Source organism: Aphelocoma coerulescens, chromosome 4 (genome assembly GCF_041296385.1).
Source record: "Aphelocoma coerulescens isolate FSJ_1873_10779 chromosome 4, UR_Acoe_1.0, whole genome shotgun sequence".
Taxonomy (NCBI): Eukaryota; Metazoa; Chordata; class Aves; order Passeriformes; family Corvidae; genus Aphelocoma; species Aphelocoma coerulescens.
The window spans coordinates 51,630,855-51,647,732 of record NC_091017.1 but is presented as its reverse complement, the minus strand read 5'-3'; the positions used below and the strand labels follow the sequence as shown (position 1 = coordinate 51,647,732).

Below are 16,878 nucleotides of genomic sequence, written 5' to 3'. Positions count from 1 at the left end.
TCATTATTGGGCTGTATAAATACCCAGGAGGGAAGTGGAGGGAGCAGTTCAGCAAGCCAGGCTGGCTTGGCATTTCCTCAGGGGCAAGTAAATGAGTTTGTTCTCCGTGTAGCCCTGGACACTTGGAATGAAGCCACCTCTTGCTGCAGCTGAGGCTGCTGCCGAAGGAGGGGGAGCACGGCTCGGGCCAGCGGGCCTGGTGTGCTCATCCCTGCTGCCTGCATCGTGCCAGGGCTTGGGAGCTGAGGCCAGGCCATAGCAGCACGTCCCCTCGTGCTGGTGAAGGAGAGCTGCCCTGTGGCATGATGAGGGCATATGCTGGTATTTGCTCCATGTGTGACCTGCCCATTCTCCTTGGTGGTGGGGCAAGAGGTTGAGCAGTGGGGACCATCTCAAGTGCGGAGTCTGCTGTGGCAAGTTTAAATCTTCTTTTCCTGATGATTTGGAAATTCTCATACAATGAACTTTAATAACTACTAAATGTCAATTAATGAGAACAAAAGTTTAATCAGTACAGGCAGCTCTGGCATTCTTCTTTGACAAACAAAAATCAAATCCATTCTTGCTGTGTGTCTTGTTTGTTCTGTAACAAGTGGGGTTTTTTTCAACTGTTTCTTCAGTGATGGCCAAAGAAAGAAACCAGCTGGTTGATATAACTGATTTTTCTCTGACATAGGAAGATGGAGGCTGTAGTATTGGACTTTTTTACAGGATAAAAATCTCTACTGGTGTGATTCAGTGGTGACTTCAGATGGAAGGGTGCTGACCCGGTACCATTGCCAGCAAACCACTGATGGTGGGCAGCCATAGGTGGCTGAGGGCACCTTGTCATTTTGCCCACCTTCTCCATTAGGGAGGAAGCATGCAATAAGTAGAAGCATCTGCTGAAATCCATCAGCAGCATTGTCACTCAGTATTGTAATTGCTGTGCTATAGTGTTCAGTCCTTATTGAGTTCACCAGGTAAAACTCCCACTTTCTCCTTGGCTCAACATTTAAACATGTTGGAGATGCTTTGGTGGGTAATATTTTTGTAGTTATAACCATGCCACTCAGACCCTCAGGTGTGAGCTTCTGGTGCAGAAAGACTGAAGAGGCATCCATGAAACAGGGAGCTGTGCAGGAATACTCAGACACACATCAGCTATGACAGCACAGGGAGTGTTTATGTACAGCCCTTCTCAAAACAATGAGGAGCTTTATGGACTTCGGGCTTTTTTTTGGATGTCCAGAAATGTTTCTGGCAGATGAGAACACAGTATGCCTTCTGCACTGGCATCCTCCTGTCTCTTGGGTATGCTGAATGCTGAGGGGGATTTTTGTGTGAGCCTTTATATCTGAAGAGAGCAAACATGTTTCTTTGTTCTCTTCTGTAGCTTCTTACAGCAACATGAGGAAAACATTATTGTTAAAGTACGAATGCCTGACAAGCATGGTGTTTTCCTAAGTTTTGTACAATTTACCTAAGACAACTAGAAAAGTTGTGTCAGAGGTAGAAAGAGAGTCTGAAGACCTTTTCTGATATATGGTGCATTTACAGTTTGTCTTCCTGTGTAAAAGCTCTAGTGGGAAATTAACTGGAGTATAATAAAATGGGAAAAATTGAAGAAAGGATGAAGAAAATGGAAAAACAAGCCATGAACAGAACAGAGGGAGAGCTAAAGAGCTTTGCAGAGGCAGGAGACACATAGTCCTCAGATACACCTGACTGTTGATGAAAGACATCCTGAAGCAGAACAGGGTACAGCTACCCCAAGTCTGCATGTCACCACCTGATTCTTAGGTGGCAAATTGTGAGCCATCACTGTGAGCAGAGGTTGAGGTGCTTCAGGCACAGGTGTGCAGAAGTCCTTGAACTGTATCTGTCCTTCCTAGGCTGTCCATCAGGAGCTTTTCAGGGACTTGTCACACAGTACTTTCTCTTGGCTGTAACGTTTTGTAATTAAAATTTGCGGTTAGTGCTGGGCTGCTGCTCTTCAGTGACTGATACTTACCATGTTTTCAGTTCCAGAGTGCTGCTTTTTAATCACTGTCATGAAACGAATTGTCTCATTGATGGTTCAGCATCATTCAAGTTTGTTCATACAAGTTGCTATGCTCTAACAAGTATTATCTAATTCTTAAGTGTAATTTGATGCGAGGTTGAGGCAGAAATGTGCTTATTGTAAAGGAACAACTGTGTAATACATTTAAAAAAATTTAATACATATCAGAATCTTGATTTTATTGGAAACTTAATTAATGACTGTTGATTTTTATCCCCCTCGGAAGAGCTGAGACTAATGAAAAGTAATAAACTTCTAAATTGTTTTCCAGTTCACAAAACTCTTCCTGTCATCACCTTATCAAAAAGCTATGAGCTTCTCAAAGAAGGGGAAGAATTTGAAGTTACATGCATAATCACAGATGTGGATAGTAGTGTACAAGCTAGTTGGATTTCTCACAAAAGTGGGGTAAGTTCCTTTAATTGTATCATGTGTGCCTCAGCACAGTACACAGACTCTCTGTAGACATTCACATGCTTGTCTTGGGTACCTGATGCTGTGTTGATTTTGATTTGTTGCATTTACAAAGATTCAGTATCCCACAGACTGGTGAGAAGGCAACAACTGTCCTATGCCCATGAGGATGGCTGGGAGGAAAAGCATCTGCATGGGCTTCTCTTCTCAAAAAGAAATTAAAGTTAGGCTCTTCAATGTGAAGTTTAGGTGACCTCTGTTGGGTTTCCTAAATACGGAAGCGTGGAGTGCCTACACATCACATTGCAATCAATGGGAGCTGCAAATATCAACACATGGACTGCAAATTACATATTCTAGTTGTTATCATTAACAGTAAATACCTGCTAATTAGCATGGGGTTGTGTGTGACAGGAATAGTAGTAAGCATTCGCAGGAATGATTAATTCATTTAAATTACATGGTGTGCCTCACTAACTGGAAAAGCTCTTAAAAATGAACCAGTGAACTGGCTTCTGTCTGCCAGTGATAGATGAAGTTATTGACTGCATCACCAGATTAAATTATTGAGAGGCTCAGTGCTCCAGGAGAGTTTGATACTGCAACTATTCTGCAGAAGAGGGGCAGAAAGATTCCCTTTCCTGGTAAGCCTGTGTGCTGCCAGCTCTGTCTTTGAAATGAGCAATAGACATTGGGTTGTTTTTGAGAATGCTTCTTGATCTTCTGGGTATACCCTGAAATTTAAATTAATTAAAAGCCCTTGTGAAGACCTTTTAGTAACTCCTACAATATACACTCCCATGCTAATTGACTGATCTTTTACTGCTAATGATAGTGACCAGAATATGTAATTCTCAGCCCATGTATATGGAAGAAAAGCTTCCTGTGATATTTGGATAAATTACATCTCCTTGGGCACATAACGAACAGGAGTCTTTTCCCTGGGGCTGGGCATGCCATGCTTAGCTAATCCACCAGCTCTGGTAAAGCTGTTCTTGCTAAGTGCTCACTGCTCCAGAAATCCCACCCTGCAGCTCTGAATGTTGAGAAGGTCTAAGTGACACAAAGGTGGCTTGGGACATGCAGATCTGCTTTTGTTCCTGTGCCAGGACCTTTATCTGAGAATTTAATTTCTTCTCTCATTCCCCTCCCTTTCCTGTGTAACAGATTGATGAAATTCCCTTCATTTTTTGTGCTTTATAATTTTTTATTTAATTTGTAAAAGCCACAAGGAAAGTATCTTCCCAATAAGTTTGACTTTTCTGTCCTTTCTAGAAAATAGTAGGAGTTGCTGTCTTTGAAATACTATCAAATTGAATTTTGTGTTGAAGGAGAATACATAAATTTCATATTTAAGTAGATTTGGAATTACATTTTGTCCTGAATAGATGAGAGGAAAAAAACTGAAATGTTTTTTCCATGTATGACTGAAGTTACCACCGCTTTGGAAAATTAGGAGACTGGCTACTAACAAGCACATCCATACTAAATACACTTCTCTTGTGATTATTATAACTCAGGAGAAATCAAAATTGGCGTTGAGAAGCTTTAATTTATCTAGAAGCTCTTGGAACACCCAAGAATTGCAGTAATTCGATTAGAAAATCATAACAAGTCCAGGTCTGGATTAATCAGTGTAAATTTTATCAGTCTTCCCAACCATACCGAACATTCTCACAGAGAATAAAGTCAATATCTCAAAGCATTTATTTTTTCTACGCATATGTATAGAATCATGACATATTTAAGAGAATGAAATTTCCAGTTGCTTTTAAGATTAATAAATTTAGAGTTCTATGGACCAAGAATCAGAGTGGGTACCAGAGGAAGGATGCTGTGTATAGTCTGCTGCCGGTAGGGCTCTGTGCAGCATGCCTGCAATCAGGAGATGCTGTGGCCTTGGGACATAGAGCAACACAGTGAAAATGAAGCCCCAGGACCTTAAATTGTCTCTTGTCATTCTCTGAGAAGCATTGCAACCATTAGAGAGTCTGCTGAACTTCAGGCACCGCTTGAGTGGTGAACCACACTTCTGAGTTGCAATGACTTCATACAAGGGCTACAGCTTCTGAGCATTAGGAAAGTCAGGACCCAGTGGTCATTTTGCATCAAGCCCTACAGTTAGAAGTGCTGTTTGTGCAAATAAAAGCTTCAGTTGGTTTTTCACCTTCTCAGTATTGGAAATGTAGGCAGAATGAGCTGGGTCTGACCTTGGGTGCAACAGACTTGTCATCAGGTAATGGGAACATGTGAAGAAGCTACAGCTCTAGTTCTTTGGCTTGGGCTGGTCTCCTCCATTTGGAACTCTTGGGGCAGGTGAGCACAGCCCCAAATTCACCCCAGCCTCACCCCATGTCCCCCCACATTTTGCCTTAGAAGGGAGCTTGTGGGGAAAAAAAAAAAAAGAAGGGGAGGGGATAAGACTTAGGAGAGGACATTATCTCCCAAAGGCAGCTGATCACACACTTGTTTTGTATGGAGAGATTCTAGTGACAGGTTTGTCATGCTGGCTTATTATTCCGGTTTAAAGTTATGAATATTAATATAGCAAAGTTATAATTACTCCTATTTTTAATTTATCTAGGAAAGATGATGCATACACAGTGTTTTAGATGTTAATTGTTTTTTACCGACAGATTGTTACAAGCAAAAGCAGAAATTTGGGTGATTATGGATATGAAAGGAAATTAACATTGAACATCCGTTCAGTGGGAGTTAATGATTCTGGAGAATTCACATGCCAAGCAGAAAACCCTTTCGGAAAAACCAATGCCACAGTAACCTTGAAAGCTCTAGGTAAATGCTTCTTGTGGAAATCTTAACATTTCTAAGAGCAGGAGATGAAAAGTGAGAACACTGGGGAGTCTTCTCTTTGTTCTCTCTCTTTTTCCTCAAACCTCAGTGAGTAAAGTTGCTTTTCTGTAAAGGTTATTGCTGACTGGTACCATATGGGATGGTTCAGGAAGTTATGGTGCGTATGGCTGCCTTAATTTCTATAACCCTTTGCTCGTTATTGGAAAGTGATACTAGAACAACCACCCAACAGTGTTTCTGTCCCTCTGGTGTCGATCATCCTTCCTAATTCAATCTAAAATTTAAACCGGTTTTAACAAAGCAGCTAATTTACCTTTGCCTGGTCCTGTCCCTATGCTTAATTAATTTGGCAGCACAAGCGCAAAGCACATCTTCAGTACCTGCCTTCCAAGCATGGGGAATTTCACTGACAGCGTGTCAATGTTTTTTACATAGAAGCTATATTTATACCTCTATTTAAAATAATGCTGTGAGCAACGTCATGGTGCACATAGACAGCATGAAATTGTTCCGGAGGTCACCCCCTTGTTAAACGCACTATCCATCACTTCTACATGTTTTGGATCATGTCCCTAAACAGTGAGCAAACTCCCTTCCTCCTCTTGTTTAATAACAGATGTGTTTAGAGTCTGCTATATATTAACTTGGATGACACACAGTGCCTTTTGAATTTTAAAGCTGCTGAAACCTGATCATTTGATAAATTGAGTACAATTAAGAACATGTTGGTATAGTTAATAAGATCATTCTGGTCTGTGTAGTTGCTACAACTGTTCCAGTACCATACCATTCAAGGGTTTAGTAACTGAGGGAAGTGTAGCCTTGGCTTCTTTTTTTGCTTTTCTAATCTGTTTTTCTGCTGCACAGACGCACTCCGGCAACGCTGCTTGTTTTGCTCTCCCTGGTAGCGTAAAGAAAACAGAAGTGTCTGACCTGTGTGGGTCAGATCTTCAGCAAACAGGCAGAGGTTTGACTGCCCTTAACCTTGCTGTGCTGGTCGAGTGGGTAGGGTTCACAATGACAGGGATATTTTCCTCATTTTTTTTACAGGAGAGACTACATTCATATGTAAAAGAGTGAAACAGTGTGAAGTATGAAAGAAAATCTTCTCCCCAAGGGGATCAGTGTGAAAGCTTTTATTATAAGAGGAGGGAAGTTCTTAACTACAGAAATTCTTAGTACTACTACATATGCAAATGTAGCTTTAAAAAGGATTGACTTTGGAAAGTCTGGGGTTTAAAATAAAGCATGGCACTATAAAAAGTAGGAAATAAAATTTTTATTTAGTAAAATGCAAGGTTTGTGTTTAATAAAAAATGCCAGAGAAAAAGTGGAATCTTTCCTTTCTGAGATAGTTTTCTCTCTCTACCCTCTCAAGGCTGACTTAAAATAAGCTCCAACTTTTGGATACCTTTCACCATTTATTGTCAAACTGACTATCTTCACCTGAAGTGTGCCAGCTCCCAGGGTCCTGGGAAGTGTTGTATGTTGTGTGCATAGAGGGAGATCTGGAATTGCATCAGATACTACATCACTATGGCTTTAACATTAGCCAAAGGTTTTACAAGAAATAATGTGTATTTTTTGTAAATTCCTGGTTACATTTTCTAGCAGTTAATTTATCTAATTGTAGAAGGTACTAGAACTGCATTACAGGGACCGATAGCATCATAATAAAATTTTATTTGAAGGCTGTTGGGTCTGATTTTGAATATAGCTTGCATAGGGAATCCTGTGTTTATACAGACAACTGAAAAAAGCACTACAAACCTTCCGTTTTCAGATTTGAAATATTTTTCTCTTTTCTGATGATGGAGACCATTTCAGAGCGTACCTGCCTGCTGTGAATTTACTTCATCCTTTCTTCTTCAAAGCATCTGTCAAGTGCTCTGGCAGATCCATATGCTTTCACCAAGCCCCACTGGCTCTGGTTTTCCCAAGCTCGGGTGCCCAGCTGGCCACGGCAGTTTGATTACTAGAAAGTGGGAAAAAGCAGGGATCTGAGATTGACTTCAGATCTAAATTCAAGCTCTCAGTAAATGTGTTTCCTAGTAATTGCAATCTGCCTGTCAAACTGATAATTCCCTTATGAATTTCTGTAATAGGACTGAAAAAAATTGTCTTTTTAAAGTGAATCCTCAATCTGATGGGTTTATTAATGAAATTAAAACCACTACAGCAAAGATGTTGTTAGACATGATATTTTGGAATGGAACTGTGCAGTGATAAATAGTATCTGCCAAATGAAAGATTAAGACCCAGCAGCAGATGTACAGAAATGCCTTAGTTTAAGATGATTGGTATCTAGGCCTGTGGACATTTTTTTCTAATTACAGCTTTTAATAGCTTCATTTGTAATGTTGTTCTTAATTACACTTGACAAAGAAACCTTTAATACTCTAGTATACTGTAATAAATGATTTTAGCTTGCTTTTTTCGTAATGTTTTTTTCATACCAGACAGTTAGCAAGTCAAATTTTTGGAAAAATAGAAATACTTGAGTAGAATCAAATACATGCTTGCATTTTTCTAAAAGTATATAGAGAGTATTTGTCACCACAAGGTGGAATTATTTATGGTAAGGCACTCAAGGCTGCTTTAAGTCCTGTGCCTCATGATATATGTAGCTAGTAGCCTTGGTTTTGGCAGGTGAGGGTCTGAGTTCTGCTTTGCAGATAAGATTTCCTGTTTCACAGTTGTATGTTTGATCACTGATCTTGAAGTCGTCTAAGTGTGGTTAGAGTACTCACAATTTTCTAGATGGCCCTGAAATTGTTTTTCTTCTCCTCATATGACCATCAGCTAAAGGATTTGTCCGTTTGTTTGCAACAATGAATACCACAATAGATATAAATGCAGGACAAAATGGAAACTTAACAGTTGAATATGAGGCATATCCAAAACCGAAGGAAGAAGTCTGGATGTACATGAACGAAACATTACAGAATTCTTCAGACCATGATGTCAAGTTCAAGACTGTGGGCAATAACAGGTAATATGCATGGCTGTAAATATCGATTTCACTTTGGAACAGCAGACTAGGGTCTGCTCTGGAAAGAGGAAAGTGGGGATGGTGAGAAAATTGTGACTATAAAAGATGTAGAATGTGTGGCTTGCCACAGTAACTGGTGTAAAGTCTGCCAACCTAGATTTGGAATAGCGTCACGCTAACCACACCATCTGAGGACCAGCATGCTGTATACTCAGGACTCACCTACATTGCTGTCCAAGAGCAAAAATTAGAATTAAGGTCGTTTGTGTGCAGAAACTCCCTCCACTGCCACAGCAGACCCCAAGTGCTCTGGATAAAAGCTTATGCTTTTATTTCTGCTGGGCACTGTTCTCTCCTAATCCCTTGTCTTCCCAAAATCCAGTGAAGCACCTAGAACATGTGGCCTAGGTTGTGAATCTGGGTCCCCTCCTCAGTGAGAAGCGGGGCAGGTGGTGATGCATGCATGCAGTTTGAGCCTGATGCTGAGCTGCTACCCAGACACACATCTGGGTGTTAGAAGTGGCAAAACTGCTGGATGTTGGAATTGCAGTCGCAGCCATAATGTAAGATAAGAGTGTTTGCATGGACGATGTGTGCAGAAAATGCCCTTCTTATTTTCCGTGCAGCAATTGCCTGTTCAGAGCAAGTTGTGTGTCTTAGTAATGCTTAAATTTTTCCTTTACAGTTACACAAGTGAACTTCACCTTACACGATTAAAAGGAACAGAAGGAGGCATTTACACATTTTTTGTGTCCAACTCTGATGCCAGCTCCTCTGTAACATTTAATGTCTATGTGAAAAGTAAGTAAAGTGAACAGTCTGAAATATTTCATTATCACAGTCATTGTATTTTATACAACATAATGTATGCACAAGATGTCACAGTGTGGTTCAGCATATGAGAGGCTCTCTGAAGTGAAGCACATGCTGGAAAACTAAATGTCAAGATATAAAAGTGCAGAGTACTCACACAAATCCACCTACTATCCAGCATGACCTTACATTCTAGCAAATGTATTCCAGAGATTACCAGAGAGCAGCTAGGTTGTTTGTACAGAAAAAAAACCTGTAGCACGTGGAAACATGATCTCAAAAATAAGTATGTATCATAAACTTTTTATAATTCCAGGTGGAGCAGGATACACAGGGTTTATAATTTGCATTTTTGGCAACTAAGTTAAGCTTTTGTCCTTAATTTGTTTGAGTTGGATGCAGAGTTTGAAAGCTTGTCAGGAGAATTATTCACATTTAGATGCCTTTTGGCATCTAAATACTTCTGTATAATAATATAAATCACCATTGTTTTAGAGAAATCTGCATAGCTTTACAAATGTGTGTGTTGTCATCTTTGGGACACGCTTGTTACGGAAGAGCATTGGCTTCAGTTCCAAATAGCATTCCTCAAGAAAAAAGCCAAACTTCAAAATTAATTCAATGAAACCTTCCGAAAACCCTGTCCTTAGTGGAGCTGTCCTCTTAGAGCATTTCATGCTCTCAGCAGACAAATATTGGCTGCTGCTAAAGGCCAAGCTTAAGGAAAATTAAACCAAGAGGGGACTTTGAGCCCAGCAGGAGGAACTGTATTGAAAGTAAGTGAATGCACTGCAAATGTGGTTTTGTGTTGCTGCTATGCTTTAGCAGTGTCCTTCTTCAGGCACAGTTTTGTGTGAAGGACTGTCAAGATTTCCACAAATGCATCAAGTCCTAGTTATTAATTTCTGAATTCTTCACATTTATCATTGAAGATCAACATTTGCAGCATCTCTATTAGCAATGACATAGTTTGGATCTAGAAATGTCACTTGGGTTCCTTTCAGAACATGGTATTTCTTCCTTCATCCATGAATGTTGACATTTGTATTGTGCCTTCTATGTTTCCTAGCTCTGATTTCTGAGATAAGGGCACTAGTGATCTTAGAAGTCCTTTGTCTCAGTGAATGAATGTGGGTCACAGTCATGAGGGATAATTCTAGTATTTAAAAGATTAGTGGAGCAAACTGTTGAGCCGGAAATGTAATTTCTCTGAAGGAATGGGAGAAATTGCAGGTTGCCTATAGTCTGTGCACAAGAACTAAAAAAATACTGTCTCACAGTTTTGGCATCATCAGGTGGTAGTTCTCAATGCAGATTGCCATGTTGCTGCTTCTGAGGCATGCGCTGCTTAATAAAAGCTGAAAATCCCTGTGGATTGTGGTTAGGAAACCAGACCAGGAAGACAATAGAGAAGCAGAATGGGCAAGGCAAGAGGGAGCATAGACACTTTTGTTCTTCTGAATGGCTTGTCCCTACAACCAGCAGCATTCAAGTCTGTTTCCTTCTTTCTTCAACTACTGACTGGTCTTGTGAGTAGCAAGATCAATCTTGGGATGCTGTGAGGACACTTCAACAGTCTCATGGAGCCCATGTTGTCATGCACTGTGGCCCTGGGTGGATTGCAGCCATTGCTGAAGCAGTTGGATTTGAGGCACTTGACTCAGAAAGTTTCTTTTGGCATTTTGACTAAGCTCCTGCAAACATTTTTTCATTTTGAAAAAAAGAAACTAATAGATTGGCCTTTCTAGGGGTTGTTTTAGACAAAAATAACCTGTTTTCACTGGCTTGCAAAATGCTCATTATTTAGCTATGAAACACAAACTGCATGACAACATACCATATTATTTGACATAGCAGAGTGACTGCCAAAGGTGAGTCGTGTGGGTGGGTCAGATCCTGATTTAATGGTGCATCCTGACCTGACATTGTTGTCAGGGATTTTGCATAAATTGCTTAGATGTAGCTTGTGATGTTTACATGTCTGGCTTGGGCATGTAATCAGCAGAAAGTAACCAAACAGGTAAAACAGGATTCATAATCAGGAGAATGTCTTCACATAAACAAATACGACGCTGAAGCATTTGCTGAAAGACATGAAAAACCCAGTGTAGAAATACTTGCCTTGGATTTGAACATATTTAGCAATTGCATATGCTAATCTGAAACAATACTGTATTGCTTTTAAAATAGTGTAGTAATTCATAATAAATGTATGGAGAGAAGGAGCACTAAAATTAGGAGCCAAAAAGAAAATTACAGCTTGACAAGCAGCGTACTGTACTCAGTTACAATTAAGAAACTGTAGAAATCTCCAGAGTGGCAAGGTATGGTGTATGTAGCAATTAGCAGAGGAATCTTCCAACTACTACCTGAATTTAGTGCAAAATAATATCTCAGCTTAATTTCAGTCAACAAAATATTATCTATGTGGTTGGGGCTCCTGCTGCAAAGAGAAAACTAGTCATGGTATTATAGATCACATGAAGCCAAGCTCAGCTGTTTTCCTGTCATTGGACTATGCAGTGAACAATAAGGAGTCACCACGATATTGTAAAAAGATTTGTTCCAATCCAGAAAATGTAGCTTCAGCGGGAAAAAAACTCTCTCTTTTTCTGGGATGACTGACAATACCTATTAAGTGTTACTTTTTACACATTTACTTCGTTAACAATGAAGAAAGGGAAACTGCAATAGAAAGCAATTAAACTCAGAATTTCATTATACAGAACATTGAATTAAAGTAGGAGTGACCTCTTACAAGTCATCTTTGGTACACCCAGAATTGACATAAATAAAAGCTGAAAAGCAATTAATAAACTTAGTGAAATTAGAAGTTTAAGACATTTAATGCCTGATTACAGAAGGCAGAATGTATATATGCTGAACAATGTAATGAAATGTTTAATATTTAGGGGATTAAAGTCAGAACAGTAAGCAGCGTCTGGTCATTAGGAGTCTGCCTGATAGCCGGAGGGGTAATTAGGCAGCAAAAGTCATAAAATCTAGCACAGTAAAATCCCTTTTAAAAAGAAGATGCGCGAGACAGCTCGGCACCTGTTTGTGAAAGGCAGTTCATCTTCACTCCAGCATCCCCTGGAGCACCTGCACTGGTGGTTGAGGAAGGTGCTCTGGCTGCCAGAAAGGGGTGCAGGTGCTGAGACGCGTGCATGCCTGAGCTGCCAAAGGAGCAGCCAGTGGGAATGGCAGGAGCAGCCATCTCAGTCCCCTTGGGTACTGACACGGGGGCCTTCTTTGCTGCCTCAAGTGAAATGCGTCCCTTAATATCTCTGAGCCAGGGAGGCTTGGCAGCCCTCCGTGCTGGTGGGGAGATTCTGGTCACTCTAGTTGCTACATCAAAGTGTTTCACCAGGCACATGACAGGTAGAGCTGCTCTTAGGTCAGCACTTCTCAGAGGCTGCTACTGCTCAGCTTCCCTTGGCACCAAGGCTGGACCACACTTCCTGGGCTGGACAGCCTGTCATCTCCTTCCACCATCGCAGGATGAGTCCATGTGGGCTCGTGGCCATGCAGACAGGCTTTTATTGCACTAGGTTTTTACACTGGAAAGAGCGTGACTAATTGTGGACATTTTCATTTCCCTCACTCAGCTTCAGACGTTACATGCAGACCAACTCTGGCACAGTATTTTTTCCAGGGCTTAATGTGCATATGCCTCCTATATTTGACTTCTCAGTTCTCTCATTTCTTGACTTACATTGTACTGTAATGTTGCCTAAAACGTAGCATAAACCTAAACAAATAGCACATGGGTTGTAGTTTAGCTAATTATAATTTCACAATCCAGCCATTTTGATTGGAATTTCAGAAATGCGAATTACATGTATTCTGTGAGCATTGAGGCTGGGTTGAGATGCTGTGTGCTCTCAGAGAGTTCCTCACCGAATGAGTAATGCTGAAAATCAGTCTCAACATTTTGCAACAATGTTTGGTTCTTGGTATTTTGCATAAAACACAACATGCGGATTTAGAAATGAAAGAACATTCAGTTCCTGTAACGTGAGTCACGAGGAGGTGGTATGTGATTGAGAATATATGTCTGCTTTATTGCCTCTAATTTAATCAGTGAGTAGAATACTCTATTCATTAAAAACTAACACTGTGCAGTCTTTGTACATGGGTTTTATCTGAAATAAATCTATGTTTTCCCGCTGCAGTCTATACAGCTTCACCACTTTCTAGAATTAGAAGTTCATCTTACATTTCTGTAAAGCTGTATTAACTGATAATGGGCTCTTCACTTGTATCTGTCGGGTGAGCAGCATCATTGCAATGTAGTCTTTTATAGTTCCTTTCACTAACTTCTGTTTAGGTGATCTTGCAAGGAAGCTAAGGTTGTTAAGGGAAGGAAGGAAGGTCACTAATTCCAATTTCACCAGGAAAAACCCCTTGCTGTGTTAGTGGTGCTCTTGGCTGAAGCTTCTGGCATTGGACTCACAACTCTGAAGTCCACCTGACTGCACTGGTTTCCTGCCATACTTGAAACAGGGGCTCCTAAACCAACTGCAGGACTAACTCCTGTTCAGGATGTGGCAAAAGGCATTGGCTGGATGAATTGCTTTCTAAACTACCAGAGCAATCACAAATTCTCATTTGGAAAGCTAATACGTTTAGCCAAGTATTGGCTTCTTGTACGTGCGGTGTTTCAGAGAATCAGGCAGTTGGGCATTTCAGTAGCGGTATCTTAGAGGGATGTATCCTATGTGCGGAGGTCTGCACTGGTTGCCTTGCAGCATAGTTCCTTTCCTGGCTGCAGTGGTAATATTGAATACACAGGGCAGATGTAAGAAGGATGTGGTTTGACAGATTTAGTACACTTCTAACTGTGAAGAAACTGTCCTTTTTACAGGTGGGTAAAGTCATGCTGTGCAGGAATGGGAATTTTCTTGTTCCAAGCACAGGCTTCTTTGGGTTGTTCAAGGTCTTAGCTTTGCTGGTTTAGGATCTTTCATCAAATCAAATACTCAGGGGGAGATAAGGTATTCTTCTGGCATTCAGCCCAAGTATTCAATGTAAGAACTAATATTTTCACAGATGCTCAATTTTTGCAGGACACCAGTTCAGACACAAACATCCTTGAGCATAAAAAGGTTTTGCTCACCCGAGTGATTCCATGCATGATAAGGCACACAGGTTGTTCGTGTGAAGAGCAAATGGCAATGCAAATCCTGTGTTCCCCTAATAGATGACTGTTGCTTTTCTTTATTGCAGCAAAACCTGAGATTCTCACTCTGGATATACTTAGCAATGGTATTCTCCAGTGTGTAGCAGCTGGATTCCCAGCCCCTACCATATACTGGTATTTTTGCCCAGGAACTGAGCAGAGGTGAGTTAAGTAAACAAGAGTCTCCAAAGGTTATTTATGTGCGACGCACCCAATTGCTAATTAAAAATAAGAACATGAAATGACTTGATAATATTTATATTCAAATGTTGCACCGTGTCTTTCATTCTTTTTGGCATTGCCTTATTTGCAGTAGTTTGTGAGAAGGCAGGGATATGTTTCGTTATTCTCCTTTGCATTCTGTCCTTGAAAGGGGAATAACTAACACTTTCTGCTGCGTAAAAGTAAAAGCCAAACTTTCTGCTGCAAGCTAACTATGGTTTGTATCAGCTTGGCCCCAAATGACACATGTTCTATATGCAATTTCACAGAATGGCAATCACAGAATCACTTGTGAATATGGCTGTTATGATTTGTTTTATTGTGTAATGAAGTAATTTTTCCAGACATAATGTAATTAGATTTCTGTTCACATGAAACATATGACAAGTAAACAAGTCCAGAGTTGTTACAAATAAAGCTGGATGTTTTTAAAAGCAGGCATTTTAAAGAAGATTGTAGTTTCACTGTGAAGTGGAGCATTTGTGAAGCAAGTTTCAAGGTTTTTCTTGACTTCCCCTCGTACTAGCAAGTCATGGGTCTCCTTCCCACCAGTGTAATTTGTTTCATGTCTAAATAATTGTTATTTTCTTAATGGTTTCAAATAGTACCTTTTTTAAAATCTTAGATGTGTGCTTATGCAGAAAATATGTGACATATGAAGGAGAAGCAACATCTTGAGAGAAAAGAACTGGCTGTTTTCTGACTGCATATAAGCTGGATGGTGCTTTATGTACATCATGGACTTTTTTAGTGCAGTAATAAGAGGATGCTTGGGGAACATTTACAGAAGTGGGTAATAGACCACAACTGCTTGACACTGAAGTTGAAAATGAATGTTGAATGGTATAAAACCCACAGAGAAGTTACAGACCTGTAGGTATGTTTAATCAAAAACAAATGCAGACATCATGGTCTCTAGTGGGGCCAGGGTATGTGTATGTATCCATTTCTCCCACTACATACAAGACCGTGAGACCCCATGAGTCGGCTGTTTCAAGGTTAAGATCTTCAGCCAAATCCCTTTGTAGACCAGTGTAGTTCTATTCTCTGTTGGTCTGGCACTTCAGGTAGCAGTCCATTGCAGGTAACTGTCGGTATTGTTTCTCCAGGTGTTTTGATTCACCAACAATATCCCCCGTGGATGTCAAAATTGGTTACACAAATTCATCAGCACCGTCATTTGAGCGAATCCTGGTTGAAAGCACCATTAATGCCAGCATGTTCAGGAGCACCGGCACCGTGTGCTGTGAGGCCTCCAGCAATGGGGACAGGAGCTCTGCTTTCTTCAACTTCGCTATTAAAGGTAACGTCCAGGCTGAACGAGACCACAAAACATGGATGTGTTTAGCTCTTCCTGTAAAAGGATTTTAAGTGTTTTTGCCATAAGAAAGCTTACAGTACTGTGGCAGAGCACGTGATAACGTACTACGTTGCATGTTCTGCCTGTCAAAGTATTGCTTTAATTTTTCAGTGACTATTGTGGTACTGTCTTTTTAAGGCACCTGTTCTGCAGTGCAGTAGGTATGTGGGTTTCTTCTGTCTGTGCAGCACAGAGGAAAACCACCTACAGCATTACCCTGGCTTTCCCTCTCTCTCTCCCTTTTGTTTTCCTGTCATTGTCTGTTTTGAGTATTTAGGCCATCACTTCTTTTTTTAAAAGAATGATTGCATTTTATTTTAGGTTTTTACAATGTCTCAGGAAAAATGCTGTCCCCAGCTTGCCTGGAGCTTAAGTGTCCTGCTGCTATAAGAGAAGTAACAGCAACAACATGCTGCAAAAGGGCTTATGAGTTTTGTAGTGGTATTTGTAGGTTTGTGGGGGAGAAAAAACCACTAGAACATAGATGATTTGAAATGTGTTTGTAAAGCTGTGCTCTTCTTTGCAAAACCAAATGTTCTGCTTATTTTTTTTTCCGTTACATCCAGATAGAACATACAAACAAATACGCCAGATTTGGGGCAGATGGGTTGTAGTGGAATGGTATTTCTTCACTACTCGACACAACCTCTCCTTGTGAAGACTGTGCTGTAGGGATCATACTTGGGTGGGGGGCAAAGGGGAAGAGAAAAAATTGGGACTTCAGATAAAAGCTTCTTTCTTTAACCTAACTTGTCTGAGATCATGCAAACCCCTTGCATTACCTGATCTTAGTGCCAAACCTCCTGAATTAAGGAAGCTGAGACTCCGAAGGCATGAACTGGGTGGTTTCTGTGCCAGCTCCATCTCCCACAGCTCTTTCAGGAAAGACATTCTGATACACCTGGAGCACATCTGGGAAAGTCAAAACTCCAAACTGTATTTTACAAAGAAGAACCAAGGAAAGGTTCTCACCTGCATCTTTTAAATTTAGTTTTTCTTGTTCAGTATTTTAAGGAGAATTTTCTGTTTCTTTCCAG

General features: G+C 40.5%; 1 protein-coding gene across 1 annotated transcript in view; it reads left to right on the top strand.

Moving 5' to 3' along the window:
• Window positions 1-16,878, top strand: part of KIT (KIT proto-oncogene, receptor tyrosine kinase) — a 55,800-nt gene that overhangs the window by 22,920 nt on the left and 16,002 nt on the right. Inside the window, exons 4-9 of the mRNA XM_069012167.1 lie at window positions 2,316-2,452; window positions 5,095-5,254; window positions 8,075-8,264; window positions 8,950-9,065; window positions 14,307-14,421; window positions 15,591-15,784. Coding sequence (XP_068868268.1) covers window positions 2,316-2,452; window positions 5,095-5,254; window positions 8,075-8,264; window positions 8,950-9,065; window positions 14,307-14,421; window positions 15,591-15,784 — 912 coding nt within the window. The remainder of the gene's footprint in view (window positions 1-2,315; window positions 2,453-5,094; window positions 5,255-8,074; window positions 8,265-8,949; window positions 9,066-14,306; window positions 14,422-15,590; window positions 15,785-16,878) is intronic.